General features: G+C 46.4%; 1 protein-coding gene across 3 annotated transcripts in view; it reads left to right on the top strand.

Annotated features, from left to right (window-relative positions):
• Window positions 1–17,296, top strand: part of CCBE1 (collagen and calcium binding EGF domains 1) — a 234,985-nt gene extending 217,689 nt beyond the window's left edge. For 2 of the 3 annotated variants that reach the window (XM_027118665.1, XM_027118667.1), the window contains 5 exons: window positions 5,556–5,676; window positions 11,181–11,320; window positions 11,401–11,436; window positions 12,123–12,224; window positions 14,412–17,296. In XM_027118665.1, coding sequence (XP_026974466.1) covers window positions 5,556–5,676; window positions 11,181–11,320; window positions 11,401–11,436; window positions 12,123–12,224; window positions 14,412–14,645 — 633 coding nt within the window. In that variant the 3' untranslated portion in view covers window positions 14,646–17,296. The remainder of the gene's footprint in view (window positions 1–5,555; window positions 5,677–11,180; window positions 11,321–11,400; window positions 11,437–12,122; window positions 12,225–14,411) is intronic. The other variant, XM_027118666.1, reaches the window with a different exon arrangement.
• Window positions 17,297–17,793: the final 497 nt, after the last annotated feature.

Here is a 17,793-nt window from a genome sequence, read left to right as displayed (position 1 = left end):
ATTTTTATAGTTTATACTGCATTTTAAATTATTATGAAATATTGGCTGTATTCCCTGTGCTGTGCAATATTTCCTTGCAGCTTACTTATTTTATACATAGTAGTTTGTACGTCTTAATCCCCTACCCGGATTCTGTCCCTCCCCCCTTCCCTTTCCCCAGTGTTAACCGCTAGTTTGTTCTCCATATCTGGGAGTTTGTCTCCATTTTATTATATTCATTCATTTGTTTTACATTTTAGATTGCACATACAAATGATAACACATTTGTCCTTCTCTGACTTACTTTACTTAGCATAATGCCTTCCAAGTCCATCCATGTTGTTGCAAATGGCAAAATTTCATTCTTTTTTATATATCCAAAGAAAACAAAAATGCTAATTCAAAAAGATGCATGCACCCCAGTGTTCATAGCAGCATTATTTACAATAGCCAGTGGAAGCAACCTAAGTGTCCATCAACAGACGAATGTGTAAGGAAGATGTGGTGTATATATACACAATGGAAGGAGCAAGTTTTTAACAGGTCCCTGTGTTCCTGCAGCAGGGGTGATCTTAGTTGAGAGCAGCGCTGCTGCGGAGCAGTTGAGGAAGTGAGAGTGTTTGTTGAGCACCCGCTCTGGCCTGTGATGGGCTGGGAGATGACGAATGACGAGAACGGACAGAATAAAGGCCTGCCTTAAATAAGCTTCCTGTCTTAGCTGGGAAACCAAGCCCACAGTGGAGTTAACACCATGGCCGAGTGGAGTGGGGCAGGCAGCGGAGGCTTCAGAAGTTAGAGGTCAATGCGATTTCAGAAGTGTGAGCAGATGTGCAACCTGACGGCTGCGTTTGTTCGCTTCAGTGCTGCCTTTAGTGCTGGGCAAATAGATGGCTTCTCAATGGTTCATGGTTTCCTCTGCTACCTTGATCTAGTTGCTCTGTAAAATGGGTCTTCTCAGGATGGCTGGGAAGACTATTCTATATGAAAGTAACTGTAGATTGCTTTGCCAAGTATCATGAGTAATATTAAGAGAGGCAGCTGGGTGTTGTGGTGAGGACCACAGATTCCAGAACCAGACTGGCTAAGTTTAAGTCCTAGCCTCATTACTTCCTGGCTGTGTGACCCTGGGTAAGTTACTTAACCTCACTGTGCCTCAGTTCTAGAGAAAGTGGATAACAGTGATACATACTACGTAGGGTTTTCATGATGATCAAGTGAGTTAATATTTGTAAAGGACTTAGAACAGTCCCTGCCACCTAGAAAGAGCTCTGTAAATGTGTACCGAATAAATAATAAACATGAATTATATGTCCTAATAAAGTGCTTTACAGGCAGCATCTGATTCGTCCCAACAGCCCCGTGAGGTAGGTATTTTTATTACGAAGGCTAATACGAGATAATGATATTCATAATTCCATTGACTGGAATCGAGGAGAAATGCAGACTTCTTCCCAAACACCTGCACCCCTCAAGCCTGTCATCTGCTGTGTTTGGGTAGACGGTCAAGCCAGGATTTCTGGAGGGCCGCCTCTAAAACGCCAGTGCCTTTACATTCCTCTCATCCTGCTGACACACAGAGGAACTGGCGGGAAGCGGGATGTAATCACCCAGCAGGAAGTCAGCCAGGAAGCTGAGGTCAGTGTTTACTGGGTCACCTCCTGACTTTTACAAGGGAGCGAAGAGAGCTGGAGAGGGCCCAGGGTGGGTGGGGACTAATCTCTGAAGTCCCTCCACGTGCCGGTCTCATCCTCCCAGCTTGCTTACGGAATTTTACATCCAAAGACTTGTTCGTCTGGCCCAAACCTCTCGTTTTATAAGCATGAAGGTGAGAACCTGGAAGGGTGAAGGGACTTACCCAAAGTCATCCCGCTATTTAGAAACAGAGCCAGGAGCATCCCCTCAACCCCTGACCCCGTCCCACCCCGAAGAGCATTTGCACTGTGTCCGCGGTCCTGGCTGCTGGCGGTTACTAGTCTGGGCGCTGGGCCAGGCACGTTCAGGACATCGTCACTTTCATCCTCCCAGCAGCCCTTCTTAGGTGGATATTACGATCCTCATTATATGGTTGAGATGATCAGTTCTATAGATCCCACAGGTAGAACATGGCAGGGCTGAGATTTAAACATAGATCTGCCTAATGCCAAAACCAACAGATAAAATTCACAGTTTAGTTTTTCTCTTGGAAGCAGATAATAAAATTGAACCAGGCTTCAAGGGCCAGTGTTGACCCTCTGTCCTCTAGTTAGAGTAGTTTCGCTTCTAAATCCTCCTCACTCAGGGGTTCACCCCCGTTCCACCCCAGGACCCAGGCATGCAGTCACAGATTGGAGTGGCCTCTCGCTGTGACACAGTGACACCAGCACCATTGTAAATAAGCCCCTGGGACGTAGCTGGGTCCTGGCAGTGACATTGAACCATGAACCCTGACCTGAAATTGTGCAAAGCTGGCTTTCAGATTGCACAAGGTTGTAATTCTTATCGTTTTCCCTACTGAATTCTAAACGATGATCATAGGGGAATTGAGTGTGTTTCCTTGCATCTTTCGGGGAACACTGGGTCTTCTCAAAGCGCGGAAGAAGACTGTTTATCTGGAACACACTGGATGGTCAGGAATCTTCTAGCTCATGGACCTGCAAGGCTGTCCTTACCCGAGGATTTTCATACTAGCTAAGGGGCTCCGAAAGCACTGAGGGACCCTTCGGAAGAGGGCGTCGGTGCTTCTTGGAGCTTCCTGCCCTCTGAGCATCCTTGCACCGTGAACTGAATGGATTTCAGTAAGAACTCCGAGAAAAGGAAAAAAAAAAAACTGGAGGAATTTCCAGGCAGAGGAGCATCCTAGGCTCAAATAGGCCACCTAGGGCAGCTGAAGCAGGGAAAAGGCCTTGACCCAGGAGAGCCTGACGTGTGCTCTGCAGGCGAGCTAGGGGGGTGGACAGGAGGAGCAGGGCAACACCTCAGGCCTCGTGGCCCCGCCCCTTCTGTATGCCAGGCTGCAGGGATACCGCCAGAACCCTCTCGTGGTTTCCCACGCTTTCACCTTTTAGAGACATTGCAAGCACTTCATTAAGGGGCTAATGGGCTACAGGACTTGGACAGTCACCTTGCAGAGAGCTGGAAGAATTTGTTCTCCGTCAGATGTAGCAGGTACAAGTCGTTTGCCAACATACAGACCACGTATTATTGTGATGTTCGCTTTTCGTTCATAATGGATTTCTTCTGTTAGCAAGAACATCTGTCTCTGTAACTAAGAAAAATCATCGCTTCTACATCTGGCTCAAGATGGCCCCAAACCCAGCAACCACCCCACAGGAGAAGGGGATCTTGGGGCAGGGGTGTCCTCCAGAGTCATGTTTGGAAATAGTCATGCTAATCATTCCCAAACCTCCATGCTCAGAAACAGACACCAGTGCAGGAGACCAAGGACTTTATGAAGCCAGAGAAGTTCATCTGGACAGCAGAACTTTCCCAAGCCTCCCAGTGCCATTCACACACTGGTCTCTTAGCTGCAGTTCAGTAGGTAGATTTTGTAGTTTCCCCATAAATTCCTCGGGCCTAGGCTTGGGGGGTTCAAGATCTCACGATCATCTTTTACTCCACCTCCCTGCTCTGTTACTATCAACCCAGGTGACCTGAGACCCCAGGGGTTATTCTTGTGGCGTGGTTGAACTCAACTGGGACTGTCTAGTCTCCCTGGGGCAGGAGGAAATCCGTGGGGAAGAAAAGGAGAGGTGAGAAGGTGACTTGCCCGTGAAGTAGGAAAGTAAACTCTAGGGTTTTTCTTTCTTTTTTAATTTTTCACTTCATTTTTATTTATTTATTTATTTTTGGCTGCATTGGGTCTTCGTTGCTGCTGCGTTGACGTTCTCTAGTTGCAGCGAGCGGGGTTCTACTCTTCGTTGCGGCGCACAGGCTTCTCATTGCGGTGGCTTCTCTTGTTGCAGAGCACAGGCTCTAGGCGCATGGGCTTCAGCAGTTGCAGCATGCGGGCTCAGTAGTTGTGGCGCGTGGGCTCAGTAGTTGTGGCACACAGGCTTAGTTACTCTGCAGCATGTGGGATCTTCCCGGACCAGGGATCAAACCCGTGTCCCCTGCATTGATTGGCAGGCGGATTCTTAAACACTGCACCACCAGGGAAGTCCCCAACTCCACGGTTTTTCAAATCAACATTCAATTCTATACTTCTTATCACCAAAAGCTGTAGTAATTTGGAGTTGACATAAGCCTCAGAGGGAGAACTTGCACAATTTCTAATTTAGCACTCTGTGCTGATGCTGAACCCACAGAGCACAACTCTGTCACAGTGGCAGTTGGCCACCTCTGATCACTAACAGGTGGTAGGAAACTCTGTCCGCAGCTCAGATCCGAAGATGGGTGTAGAGCCTCGGAGCGCTCCATGGGCAAGGATGAGATATCCACGGACCTTCTCGTAACTTGCATTGCCCTCTGGCCAGAGGGTTCCCAAGCAGGGCCTCGTCCAGGAGGACGTGGGTGACAAATGCAACTTGCTTCAGAAAATCGCAGTGATACTTGGTTTCTGTGGGACTCCAGGATCCCGAGTGAAACCTCTGGGGGTAGCTCTGAGCCTCAAAAACGCAGTCTCCACTGGATTTTACACCCCTGAATCAGCTTCCTGGAAGGAAGAGACTAGAACTACCATTTATCAAGCACTTAGTACATTTCAGGTCCTGTGCCGGGCACCTGATACACACTACCTGTGTAATCCTCACGTCTTAACGGTGGGCGTTATCAGTGAGGAAATGGACATTAAGAGCATGCAGTTCTTACCAAGGGTCTCACTGATTCCTGACCTCAAGGAATGCAAAGGTCATTCACGTGTGTGGTCCCTCTGGCTTCCCCTAGAATGAGCTCCTGAAATCAGAGAGAGAGAGAGAGAGAGGCAGGGAGCCACGGTGCCTTTTATGACTTTATCTCAGAAATTACACACCGTCACTTTCGTCATTTTCTATTCATTAGAAGCAAGTCCCCAAGCACAACCCACACTCAGAGGGCAGAAAATTAGCCTCCACCTTTTAAAGGGAGGAGTGTCCAAAAATCTGTGGACATATTTTAAAACCATCACAGCCACTGTTTCCCAAACACCTGAGCGTACACGTGACCTGTAAGTCATATCTTCCATCCTGGCTCTCAAGGCGGAGATCTGTTAGAGCCGGGACCATGTCTTGTTCACTGTTGTCGCCTTAGAACGAAGCACAGGGCCTGGCACGTAGTAGTTTCTCAAATGTTTGAGACATGAGTTCTTAATAAAAGTCTGGAACAGGTGGATTGTATTAATTATGAAGATGATGAGTCTAATGATATCTCGGCAGGCTGGAACTGATCCGGGTTCACCCACTAAGCAGCCAGGGGAGTGCTCTTGTACAAGTTGTTTTGACTAGAAGGCCTCTGGGTTTATAAGAAGGATCTCTACCGTCCGTCTGCACTCTGACTGGCTCGGATAAGGGCGTATGCACAAGAAAAGGCTCTGTGCCCTCTGCAGACCACACACGCGCAGGGCATTCCCTGGCAGCGGTGGGGCCGTCGGTGCTTCCTGACCCAGGTTCCTCTTCTCTTTGCAGATTGCCCTGCTACCCAACAGCGCTGCGGACCTGGGCAAGTACATCACTGGCGACAAGGTGCTGGCCTCAAATGCCTACATTCCAGGACCACCTGGCCTGCCTGGGGGCCAGGGTCCCCCCGGTGAGTATAAAGAAGGGCATAAAAGCATAGAGTGAAAGCAAATAGCATAAAAGGACGATAGGCTCACCAGCCAGGGCCTGCCGAGAGCTCACGTTTAGTTGGGGGGGGGGGGGTGCGACAGAGTTTTTTAGCTCCCATGGATGGGAACAGAAGCCGGGGTCCAGGGAGTTCCATGCCCCTGTGGCAAGAGGGCCTCGGGGAATTGGGTCAAGCCTGAGAAACCCTTCTAACCAATAGTAATCAGGGAGAAAAAAGTCATTGTCCTGGGTTTGGACAAGATTCATAAAGATCATCTTAAGTTACAGAGAAACAAAATGAAAACTATTTTTAACACTAACATATATGAACGTAGGATGGCGTAATGAACTCCTGTGGGCTCATCGCCCGGTGCTAACATCTTATGGCCAGCCTCACTGCCACTCTTCCCCAATCCTGTCTCCTCCTTCCCCTGTTATTTGTGAACACACTTACATTGATATTTATTTTGATATTTATCTCTCTGTTTTCCTTTAAAAGTCAATCTCACTGAGATACAATTCTATACAATAAACTGTACACACTTAAGATACAGTTGGACGAGTTTTGACAGATGCATACACCCTATATCAAGCACTTCCTAACCACCACCCTATATCTGGTCTACGTCAAGGTGTAGAACATTTCCATCATCCCAGAAAGGTCCCTTGTGCCCTTGGCAATCTACATCCTCAGCTCTAGGCAGTCACTGACCTGCTTTGTATTGCTGCAGTTCTGTCCGTTCTACAACTTCATAGAAAGGAATCTATTCCTTCTGTCTGGCTTCCTCCGCGTACTGTTTTGGAGATTCACCCTTGTTACTCTGAAGAAAATCCCAAATTTCCTATCATTCCGTCAGGCAATACGCAATGAGAACTTTAAAAAATAACAACAGGGTGTTTTCTGTTTTATTAGGAGTCCCTCCATAGATACATCAATACTTTTTATATTAGTGTTAACAAATGACTCTAAGACATGGATGTCTTATCCCTCATGTTCATCGCCTAGCAGTGTGCTAGGTGTTGTGAATGACCTCCTGACATTCTAACGAGGATGACAAGACACATAAAGTGAAAGCAAATAGAATAAAACAGTACCTGCCTGCCCCCAAGTAAAGTATGCAGGTACTTCCTGCTGTGGAAGCTTAAGGAAGAGAGAGATCACTGTAGCCTGCAGTGGTCAGGGGACTTGGGGTTTGAGTTGGACCTGGAAGAACACGAGAGGTAGGATTGGTCCAAGCACAGAGGACACGGGCAGATTTTAGGCTGGAAGGTCAGCAAAAACAAAGGCTCAGAATGCTTCCCAAACTATATGTTTTCTTCTCCACTTATATCTTCATCTCCTGGTTTCCATCAAAACCCAGGTGGCCTGGGTCTCAGTCTGTACAGAGACCAAGGACTGGTCCAGGACTTTGGTTTCTCCTCTCGTTCACTCTTTTGGCCTCTGGGTCATGGTTGAGTTTTCTCCAGCAGATGCCACACATAGGCAGCCTCTTGCTGCTTCTAAGTAGACTTAGGTCTCTCCTTACAAACTGATTGTTTGCAGTGTTCTCCATCCTTCTCTAAGAGAATGTTCTCGCTCTGCTTCCCTGGAGGAAGTTCATGCCCCCAGGCCAGCCAACCTGTCACTTCAACAAGGACAAAGTAGGAACAGGGGAGCCATTGGCTTCTTTCTTCTTCTTCTTTTTTTTTTAACATCTTTATTGGCGTATAATTGCTTTACAATGGTGTGTTAGTTTCTGCTTTATAACAAAGTGCATCAGCTATACATATACATACATCCCCATATCTACTCTCTCTTGCGTCTCCCTCCCACCCTCCCTATCCCACCCTTCTAGGTGGTCACGAAGCACCCAGCTGATCTCCCTGTGCTATGCGGCTGCTTCCCACTAGCGATCTATTTTACATTTGGTAGTGTATATAAGTCCCTGCCCCTCTCTCACTTAACGAATGACTTGCTAGCTTTCCTTTCCAGTGCTGCTGTCTGGTTTCTAGCATGGTTTGAGCTGTCCAGGGTCCTTGCTGGAGCAGGGAGTGATTGAGGACTGGCTTTGGCAACGGGCTATGCCCTTGCTTTCTCCTCCAATCCTTATTCCTTCTCTCTCCTTACTTCTAGCCTCATAGTTTGTGATGCCCTCAGTTGAGATGTGTTAGGGCAACTAGAGAGATAATAAGATTTCTCTTACCCTTAACTAAAATTCCAGTCCTGGAGTCTGTGATAAATCACAGCCTGGGCCCCCAATACAGGAAGCTCTACTAGGCTGGAACCCTTTGGCTTTGGTGTTGAGGGAGCGGCTGCTGTTCTGTGCTTCCCGCTCTTCCTTTATAAGGTGCTGACGTTTGTACATCAAAGCCCCACACTTTAAAGGCACTTGACATAGCGGTCTCTGAAGTTCATTGACTGTGTAAATGAAGGTGAGATATTACCTCTGGCCTGTCCTTGTGCTATCAGAGGTAAAATATTTATATTTTATATAATATAATATATTGTATTATATATAATATATATTATATTTTATATATATTATTATAAATTATATTTTATATATAATATATAAATATAATATAATGTATTTATTATATTATATAAAATATTATAATGTTATATTATAATATTAATTAATTAATATTAATTATTTATTAATATTATAATATAATATATAATAAAATATTATATTTATATTCAGAGTTATAAGAGGGATCTGGTTCCCTTCCCAGATGAACTCTTTCAGGATGTACCTGGAACCAGCATTGAGAATAGGGGGTGAGAGACATACTTGGATCGAACATTGACTGCGTTTTATGTTGGCTCAATTATTTTGTGAGCTAGAAAAGACGTCCCCAAACACGATAAGTTTGAAGTCTTTGTTTTGTTTTGTTTTCTGGTGCCTGAAAGCCATTCCATCCTATCACTGTGCTCTGCCGATTGTAGGAGCCGCGTACGATCAAGAAGTCATTACTGTGTGCGTTTGAAAGAGAGGAATCATTATAGCACTAAGGAATGCATCGCTGAGGAATAATTATAGCACAGCAATCAGCCCAGCCTCTTCATTGCAGTCGTTTGACATGACACATTTACTAAGCAGCCTTCTCTGTACCTGGGCCTCTCTGAGCGTGTGCTGACGATTAAGATATAACCCATGCCCTCATAAAGTTGACAGGCTAAAATGGGTTAAACACAATATCCTTCCCCATGCAAAAGAATGAAGTTAGGCTCTTGCTTTACACCATATGCAAAATGGATTAAAGACCTAAATGTAAGACCTGAAACTGTAAAACTCCTAGGAGAAAACAGGCAAAAACTTTCATGACATTAGATTTGGTAGTGATTTCTTGGATATGACGCCAAAAGCACAGATGACAAAAGCAAAAAGAGACCTGAAATTCCCTCATCTGTTCAGGCAAGCTGTCTATTCCTCTAGCACCTTTAGCATACGCTGTGATTTTTAAGTCCCTGAATGATAACCTTAACATCTGGGTCGCCTCTAAGTCTGATTCTGTTGATTGCTCTGTCTCTTGAATGGGGGCTGTTTAATCGGGGAGGGGGCTGGGTTTTGTTTGGTTTTTGGTTTTTTATAATGTGCCTCAAAATTTTGGACTGAATGCCAGATACCATTCGGAGAGGACCAGTAGAGACTGGGGGACAAAGTAATTACTCCTGGAGATGGGTATCCAGGCTGCTGGCAAGAAGAATTGGGTCAGTCTAATGAATAACTGAGCCAGGTTTGGGTGTGTTCTCACTGTCTCTACCTCTAGTGTTCCACAGTCTTCAAGTTTTCAAATTCCTCCGATGGCAGGATACTGTTACTCTATGTTTAGTGGGGGCCTAGGGTGCTGGTGGGTGTTTCTCAGTGGTTCTCAGCTTTCAGCAGCCCCTGCAGAGCTGTGTCACTCTGAGCTCCTCTCTCCACGTTCTTGCTGTTCTCCAGTGGGAGACTGCTGTGACTTACTACCACGAGGTGGGGCTGTGGAGCTCAAGGATTTTTCAGTTCTGGTCCAGCTGCAGCACTAAGCATGAGCTGGGCATCCAGGCTTTAGGGTAAGGTCTTCTCCCCACCTGTAGCAGCCCAACTCTGGCTTGTATCCATGGCAGATCTTGAGCCGGAGAGTTTGCTGCCCCTCCTCTTATAGTAATAGCCATCCCCCTGGGTCCTGCAGGAGATTTGCTGCCCCACGTCAGTGGCTTGAGACTTTTGCCCCAAACGGTTGAAAGTAGGAAAGTTACACAGTAAGACTTGCTCAGAAATAATATTCGTATAGAGGTGTGAAGAACAGGTGAGGGGTGAACAAGACTGATGGGAAACAGAGGGACTCGCTCTGAGGCGAGAGTTGAAGCAAATGAAAGGAAGGGCTACAATGAAGAGTAGGCCATGCTCACCGCAACACGGGGAAGCTGGCGTGCAGCAACAAAGACCGACGCGGCCAAAAATAAAGAATTTTTTTTTTTTTTTTTTTTAAAAAGGAGGGCTTCCCTGGTGGCGCAGTGAAGCCCAGTGGTTGAGAGTCCGCCTGCCGATGCAGGGGACACGGGTTCAAGCCCTGGTCTGGGAAGATCCCACATGCCACAGAGCGGCTGGGCCTGTGAGCCATGGCTGCTGAACCTGTGCGTCTGGAGCCTGTGCTCTGCAACGGGAGAGGCCACAACAGTGAGAGGCCCGCGCACCACGATGAAGAGTGGCCCCCGCTTGCCACAACTGGAGAAAGCCCTCGCACAGAAACGAAGACCCAACACAGCCAAAAATAAATAAATAAATTTATTTTTAAAAAATCATTGATTCTAGAAAATGTTTTTTAAAAAAGGAAGGGCTAGCATAGATTTTTATTTTAGTGCCTCAGTGTGTGAGGTGCTACACCAAGTGGTGTGTACGTGTATCTAAAGTCTCATTTAATGCTCAGAACTGCTCTGTAAGGTAGAGTTTTATTAGCCCTGCTTTACAGATGAGGAACTAAGGTTCAAAGAGGTCAAGCAGCTTGTCCAAGATTTAGAGGCAGGTCCCCCTGCTGCTGAAACCTGGACGCTCACACTCCCCAGCTGCATTAACCACCGCCCTGCCGTGATGGGGGGTGCAGAGGAGCAGATCGTTGTGAGCCGTTAAAGAAGTGAAATGCACGGAACTGGTCACTGATTGGATAAGGAGCTTGTGGAAACAGGGAAATCTGTAGGAAGACTCTCAGGTTTCTGGCTTGAGTGGCTGGGGGACTGGAGGTCCGTGAAAAGAATGGGGAAGTCTGAGTCACTTCGCTGTACGCCTGAAACTAACACAACATTGTAAACCAACTGTATTTCAATAAACATTTTTTAAAAGAATAGGGAGGTCAATTTCTGGCTGTGTTAAGTTCAGACTGCCCATGGGACATCTCAGTGGAGAGGTCAGAAGGCAAAGGTCAGAGAGGGAAGAGAAGTGGCTGAATGGGGCTCCTGGACTCTCTTGTCAGTCAGCCTTGCCCTTCTCGCGGGCTGTGGACTAATGAGGTGTTCTTTGATTGCAGGCTCACCAGGACCAAAGGGGAGCCCAGGCTTCCCGGGTGTTCCAGGTCCCCCCGGGCAGCCCGGCCCGCGGGGCTCCATGGGACCCATGGGACCGTCTCCTGATCTGTCCCACATTAAGCAAGGCCGGAGGGGCCCCGTGGTCAGTATTTCATCAGAGCTCCCATCTGTAGTTGGGGAAGGCGCGTTCCTTCTGTTAAACTAGGTCCCTTTGTCTTGTAGGGCCCACCAGGTGCCCCAGGAAGAGATGGTTCTAAGGTAAGTCTTCTGGGGGGTCCTTACACGCCTTAGGTTTCTCAGTTTCCACCTACTGGGCAGGCATCACGTAAAACTCAAGCACAGTTTGTTGTCCCCATTTTGCACGTGGCGAAGTTGAGACACAGATACACCTTTTGTCCCCAAAGCTGGGAGGAGAATCTAAAAAGCCATTTTCTTAAAATACGGAACAACCGTAATAACAAAAACAACCGCCAAAACCGCTTCTAAGAAAAATCACCCTATAAATGTTAAACAAGCCTCCTTGCTGTCATGGTAGCGTGGGTTTTTCTCGTTAGCCAAGAGCAGGAGAAGTCCCATTCTGTGCAAGTGGGTGGTTCCACCCTGAGGGCTGCCTGCCACTTGCCTCATACAGAAGTCAGTGTGAGTTACTTTGGAGGCTTCTAAGGTATTCCACACACGGCCTGGAAAGAGCAGCTTTCCTCCTGTCAGATCTGGTTGGAAAATATATGGCCTCGGGGGAAATCAAAATGAGAGGCACTTGACTCAAAGCAGCTTGGTTCAAACCAGCGATCCCACGTGTGCAGCTTCAAGCTTAACATTTGTTTCCCGTAGGAGGTATTTTCTGTTTTGTGCAGGCAGATGGTAGTGGTGGGGTACCTAAATAGAGACTGGGGTGGTGGCATCCGTGTTGTCCAGAAAGCTAACCCTGACCCTTCTGTTCTTAGGGGGAAAGAGGAGCACCTGGCCCCAGAGGGTCTCCAGTAAGTAGCACCACCTGTCCTGCTTCCCCAGTGCAGTGTGCTCAGGGCTGCAGCTCTGAGGAGCCTGTAAGTTGGTCTTATGAGCAACAGCCAGCCCCTTCCAGCTGTCGCTCAGCTTGCCCACAGAGAACTCCGTGGTTAGAAGAAGAATCACAGAAGCCTTTAGCAGCTGGTTGGGGTTTACTTTTGAAAATTCATTTCCTATTGTTGTTTCTATGATCATAGCTAATCTCTACTTGGAATGTCTTCTCTTAAGATTCAAAACCCCAGTATGTCGTGAGTCTGTTTCCAGGTATGTCTTACAACATCTGAAGGAGCTAGAAAAGAAATCTACGGGGTTAAGTCATAACTCTGAAGGTTTAAGAATGTAGCCACCACTAGAACCCTAGCAGGTTGGATGACCGTCCCCTCCAGAAAGCTCAGACGTGCTCAGCTACTCAGGACCATTGAGACAAAATTAGCTGGATTGGACGTATAGTGTCTGGGAGATTAAAAGTGAAAATTAATCGTATCCAAAAGCACAGATGATTCAAGCAACCCCATTGCTTGTGAAGAAGTCAGTGTCACTTCTGAAGAAAGACAAAGATCCTTGACCTTAGAGGTAGGAGGTCTGAGATGCCATCTCCACCTTCCACCTGTTAGCTCTCTGATCACGGCCATGTCACTTAGCATCCATCTCTGGGTGTCCATCCCCTAATCTGTGCAATGCAGGTGGCATCTGAACTGCCACACCTCAGGTGATCATCCACTGATGTCAGAATGCTCTCCGTGCAGCACTGAGTGCTTTGCAGAGTTACGTAAGCTGCTGTCCTGCTGCTTGCTAAGGTGGTGGCTTCAAAGCAGGGGTTGCAGAGGCTGATAAAGGTTGAAGTCCAGGGCTTCCCCGGTGGCGCAGTGGTCGAGAGTCCGCCTGCCGATGCAGGGGACACGGGTTCGTGCCCCAGTCCAGGAAGATCCCACATGCCGTGGAGCGGCTGGGCCCCTGAGCCATGGCCGCTGAGGCTGTGCGTCCGGAGCCTGTGCTCCGCAACGGGAGAGGCCACAACAGTGAGAGGCCCGCGTACCGCCAAAAAAAAAAAAAAGATTGAAGCCCAGAACACTCATGTTCACACATTATTTTCCCATGTTCCACACAGCACTTCATAGAAACCAAGGCTTAGTAAATAGTTTATAATGACAAAAGGTGTTCACTCAGTAGAAGAATTAGGAAGCCTTCGTTTGGACCTTTCCTGGTCAATGAGGAATGGACGCCTTTACCATATACTGAACTTCGTTTAAATTACAGTTATAGGGCTTCCCTGGTGGCGCAGTGGTTAAGAATCCGCCTGCCAATGCAGGGGACACGGGTTCGAGCCCTGGTCCAGGAAGATCCCACATGCCGCGGAGCAACTAAGCCCGGGTGCCACAACTACTGAGCCTGCACTCTAGAGCCCGTGAGCCACAACTACTGAGCCCACGTGCCGCAACTACTGAATCCCACGCACCTAGAGTCCATGCTCCGCAACAAGAGAAGCCACCGCAATGAGAAGCCCGCGCACCACAACGAAGTGTAGCCCCCGCTCGCCACAACTACAGAAAAGCCCACACGTGGCAACAAAGACCCAACACAGCCAAAAATAAAAATAAATAAATAAATTTATTTTTTTTAAAAATTGCAGTTATAGTCAACCATCCTTATAGACATTTTAATAATTTCATTTTTAAAAAGATAACATTTAAAAATGTGTTATGCTACATGCCCTGTACATGCATTAACTCATTAAACCCTCACTTATGAAACCCTACAGAGTTAGGACTATTATTATCCCCGTTTTATGGATGGGAAACAGAAACCCAAATCAATTAAGTAACTTGCCCAGGGCAACACGGCTAGTAAGTGGCAGAGCTGAGGTTCAAACACAACAGAACCCCAGCCTCTTAACCACTACTCTCTGCCTTCGTAAGTGTCTTCCAGGGTTCTTTGGAAAGTAACCTAGGAGGGTTATTCTCATATTCTGTCATTTTACTGGATTTGATAGAGCCTAGAGCTACGAGAGGTCAGCGTGTCACCATAGCTCATCCGGGAGCTGAAGGAATAGAAGGCAGAATCCCCCAGGCTGTTGTAGTCCTTATGTTTCGTCCCTTTGCGACACAGTTGACTTAAGTAGTTGCCAGCCAACAGCAGGACAGCAGACCCCAGAGCCCACGGAAGCCATCAGTCGGCCAGGGGTTGGGTGTGTGGTGGTCTAGCTTTGACACCTCTCTCCTGCGCAGGGACCCCCTGGTTCTTTCGACTTCCTGTTGCTCATGCTGGCGGACATCCGCAACGACATCACCGAGCTGCAGGAAAAGGTGTTCGGGCACCGGACTGACTCTTCAGCAGAGGAGTTCCCGTTACCTCAGGAATTTTCCAGCTCTCCAGAGACCATGGACTTCGGCTCTGGAGATGACAACCCCAAAAGAACTGAGACAAGAGACTTGGGAACCCACAGAGACTTCTATCCTTAGCACACGCCGACATCTTCACGCCAAAGGAAGAGCAGTGTTCGCCTGCAGTGAAATCATCCAAAGAACAGAACAGAACACCACTGGAGACCTAGAAAAGATACGTTCTTTTTTTCTTTTTTTTAAACTCTTTTCCTTTCTCCTCCGTACTTCTCTTATCCCAAACACTATTTTCAGGCTAGACATACTAAAGACAAGAGGGAGGAAATGACTGATTTACTTGCTTCCCCTGGAGAATCTGCAGTGGAACTTTCCTTTGACTTCCTTATTTCCCAGGGACTTCTGATTTCTGAATCAGGTACCCTCACAGTGTCTTAAAATTTGGCAGACTATCAAAAAGTGGGGAATGGCAAGGCGAGTTCTAAGAAAATGCGAGTTTACTTATTAAAAATAATAGATACGTGTCCAAAATAGACTATTACACCTCAGTGTCAAAGTTAAATCAAATTAAATGAATTAAATCAAATTAAGTCAAATGAAATCAAAATTTTCAGTGAAAAGGGAGAGATGACAATGTATATTTATCTTGGTGGATAATTCTTTTTCCTTGTCAATCTAACAGATTTAAAATATTCTGTTCTCTTATCCAACCTTGTTTCCTAACTTTGATTAAGGAAGGAGAGAAGGAGTGGAGATTAGAAAAGATGGAGAAAAATTACAGTCCCATATTGACTGTCCTATAAGCTGCCACATACTGACACTCAAGATGTGACAGTTAAGGGTTCCTACCACGCTTATCTATAACTATCCTATTTGAAGAAGAAAATTACTGTCGCTGTAGGAATAAATTCCATTGTCAAGACAAAAAGTAAGTGAATGCAGTGCCCTGGTTCACATTAGAACAGCGGGTTCCCGGTTGGCCAGGACGTTTTAAAGCTATCTGATCGATTGAGTGAGCTTGCTTAGTAAACCATAGATTATTTGTTAAACAAAGGTAACTGACCCTCAGGGAGAGGTGCCGAATTCCCTGGCTGTGACCGGGTGCCCGCCGGGTGCCATTAGGCTGTGATCCAGGTTGAATCGGTGTACGGTGGTGCTCAGGCTGGAAGAGGCTGCCTGCTCGGGTTGTTGGCCATGGGGCAGAAGAACCTTGGGTAGGGGACCTGCTGCGTCACAGAGGCAGGTAAATGTGCTGTCTGTGGGAATTAGAAGCCCTTGTCAGGGGCCAGCCAAGCTTGCCAGCGTGTTGAGACTAACACATGATTGAAAGATCTCTTGGATGAGGGAGGGGCAAAACAACAGTTTTCCTCGTTTGCTAAAAACTTCCTCCCGGTTTTTCCTTAATTTTCCATAATTTAGTCCTAGTTGCAGTTCTTGCAGGTCTTCTTGATTTCCTTTCCTCGGCAAACACAGGAAGCAGCTGGCAAAGTATATTCCCAAACCTCCCCTGGAGTCAGTGTTCGCTCTTACACTTCTGGGTCCCAGAAGGACACACATTCCGGAAAAGGCTTTCTTCTCTGGAACCACAGGAGCACGAGTGCTCAAGGGAGGGGCAGGAACGTCTGCCACATTGTAATATTGTTGGGGAACCTCTTGGTTTTAATGGGCAGCTTACAGGCTCCTTCAGGTTCACTTTGTGGCTTTGTCGTTTGACACCCAGAATGACGTTTCATCGACCTGTTCAGGAGACCTTTGCGCTTATATTAAGCTTCACAAAGGACCGTTGTTACAACTTTTCTTTGCTCATGTTCCCATTTCCCACCCTGCAGTGTCCCCATGACTTTCTGGGCGGTTTGTGTTTAATTTTCTTTTTCCATCTCCTTTTAGCCTACATCATTTCACTCTCCTGGGAGAGCTTGTTTAAAGACAACCACCGTGGGTGTTTATATTGCCACTTTTCAATCTTTCTTCAGAACGATAGGAAGGGCTTGTGTTTGCAAATCTCAAGTGACACCAGCCTTCCTTCTCTCATCCCCATCCTGTTAGAGACACAGGGCTCCAGTCAGCCAGCCAGTGGCTAAGTTTTTCACCAACACTTGACTCCGCTGTTTCTTACTCACGCAAAGTCCCCGGTGACTGTCCACCAAAGTGTTACAGCTGAAAGCGAACGCATCCTCAGTGCTCCTTTTCTAGGATCTTTCCTGCCCCCCTTCAGCCTCTCCAGAATCTAATCTTCACAGCAGAAGCACTCGCCAGCCACGGGTTCGCAGAGATGAACTGAGCAGATGTTGATTCCCATCTGGTATATATATTTAACGTTTGCCTGCTTGTGGGACGCAGTATTTAAAGTGTGTGGATGGATGAATGCTAAAAAAAAAAAAAAAAAAACATGCACAGGCTCTGTGAGAAATGATGAGGTTCATCTTTGATTTTTTTTTTTAATGAAGAATTTAATTACCTTTTTAACCATGAACTGCATGTAGAAATAGAATTTTCTTCTCTGTTGTTGAGTACTCATAAAATGCAACGAAATTGCGTGTTCAGCCAGAGGCTAGGGTAATATATTAACAGGATGAATGGAAGGTGGTAATATCTGGGATTTGTGAGACGATTCTGGATAAGATTTTCTAACAAAACACACGGTAACCTGTATTTTATCATCTCAATCTGCTGGATCAGGTCAACTTATACAATAATTATTTATCCTCAGATTTTCAAAACTTGGACTGCTACCATAGGACTAAATATGTACTCTGTATGCCCAAATTATATTTGTCAAAGATAAGACATAATAAGGCATTGTTATTCCTAATGTGTCTTTTAGCTATGGGTGGAAAACCAAAGCTTCACTGTCTAAACAGGACTTCCGCTTAGAACCTACTGGAAAAGGCTTTTGGGGGTAGGGGGCATAAAATTTGCTACTTTTGGTAATCCACTTCATGTGTCATGGGGAAGAAAGGTCTTTGTACACTCCTCAATTCTTTCCCAGAAATGCTGACTTCAATTTTTTGCACCCTGATAACTAGAACTTAGAATAGGACTTCACAGATTGCTTCTGTTTCGGAAAGCAATGGGCATAAAACTCTCCAGTTCAAAATAGTGCAAGGAGGGGATACATTTTAGTGTAAGAAAATCCTCCTCCCTTTCCAATTCCACAGGGAGAAATTATAAGCTTTATGATGCCAACGCCTATGGGGATACACAGGGAATGCTGTCTTGTCTCTCCTTCTGTATTAATTCTAACACCTGCCACAGAATGAATTGGTCAACT

The sequence above is a fragment of the Aethalodelphis obliquidens genome, unplaced genomic scaffold (genome assembly GCF_003676395.1).
Source record: "Aethalodelphis obliquidens isolate GAN/ISIS:26980383/991018 unplaced genomic scaffold, ASM367639v1 scaffold19, whole genome shotgun sequence".
Lineage (NCBI taxonomy): Eukaryota > Metazoa > Chordata > Mammalia > Artiodactyla > Delphinidae > Aethalodelphis > Aethalodelphis obliquidens.
This window is presented reverse-complemented; position numbering and strand designations above follow the sequence as displayed.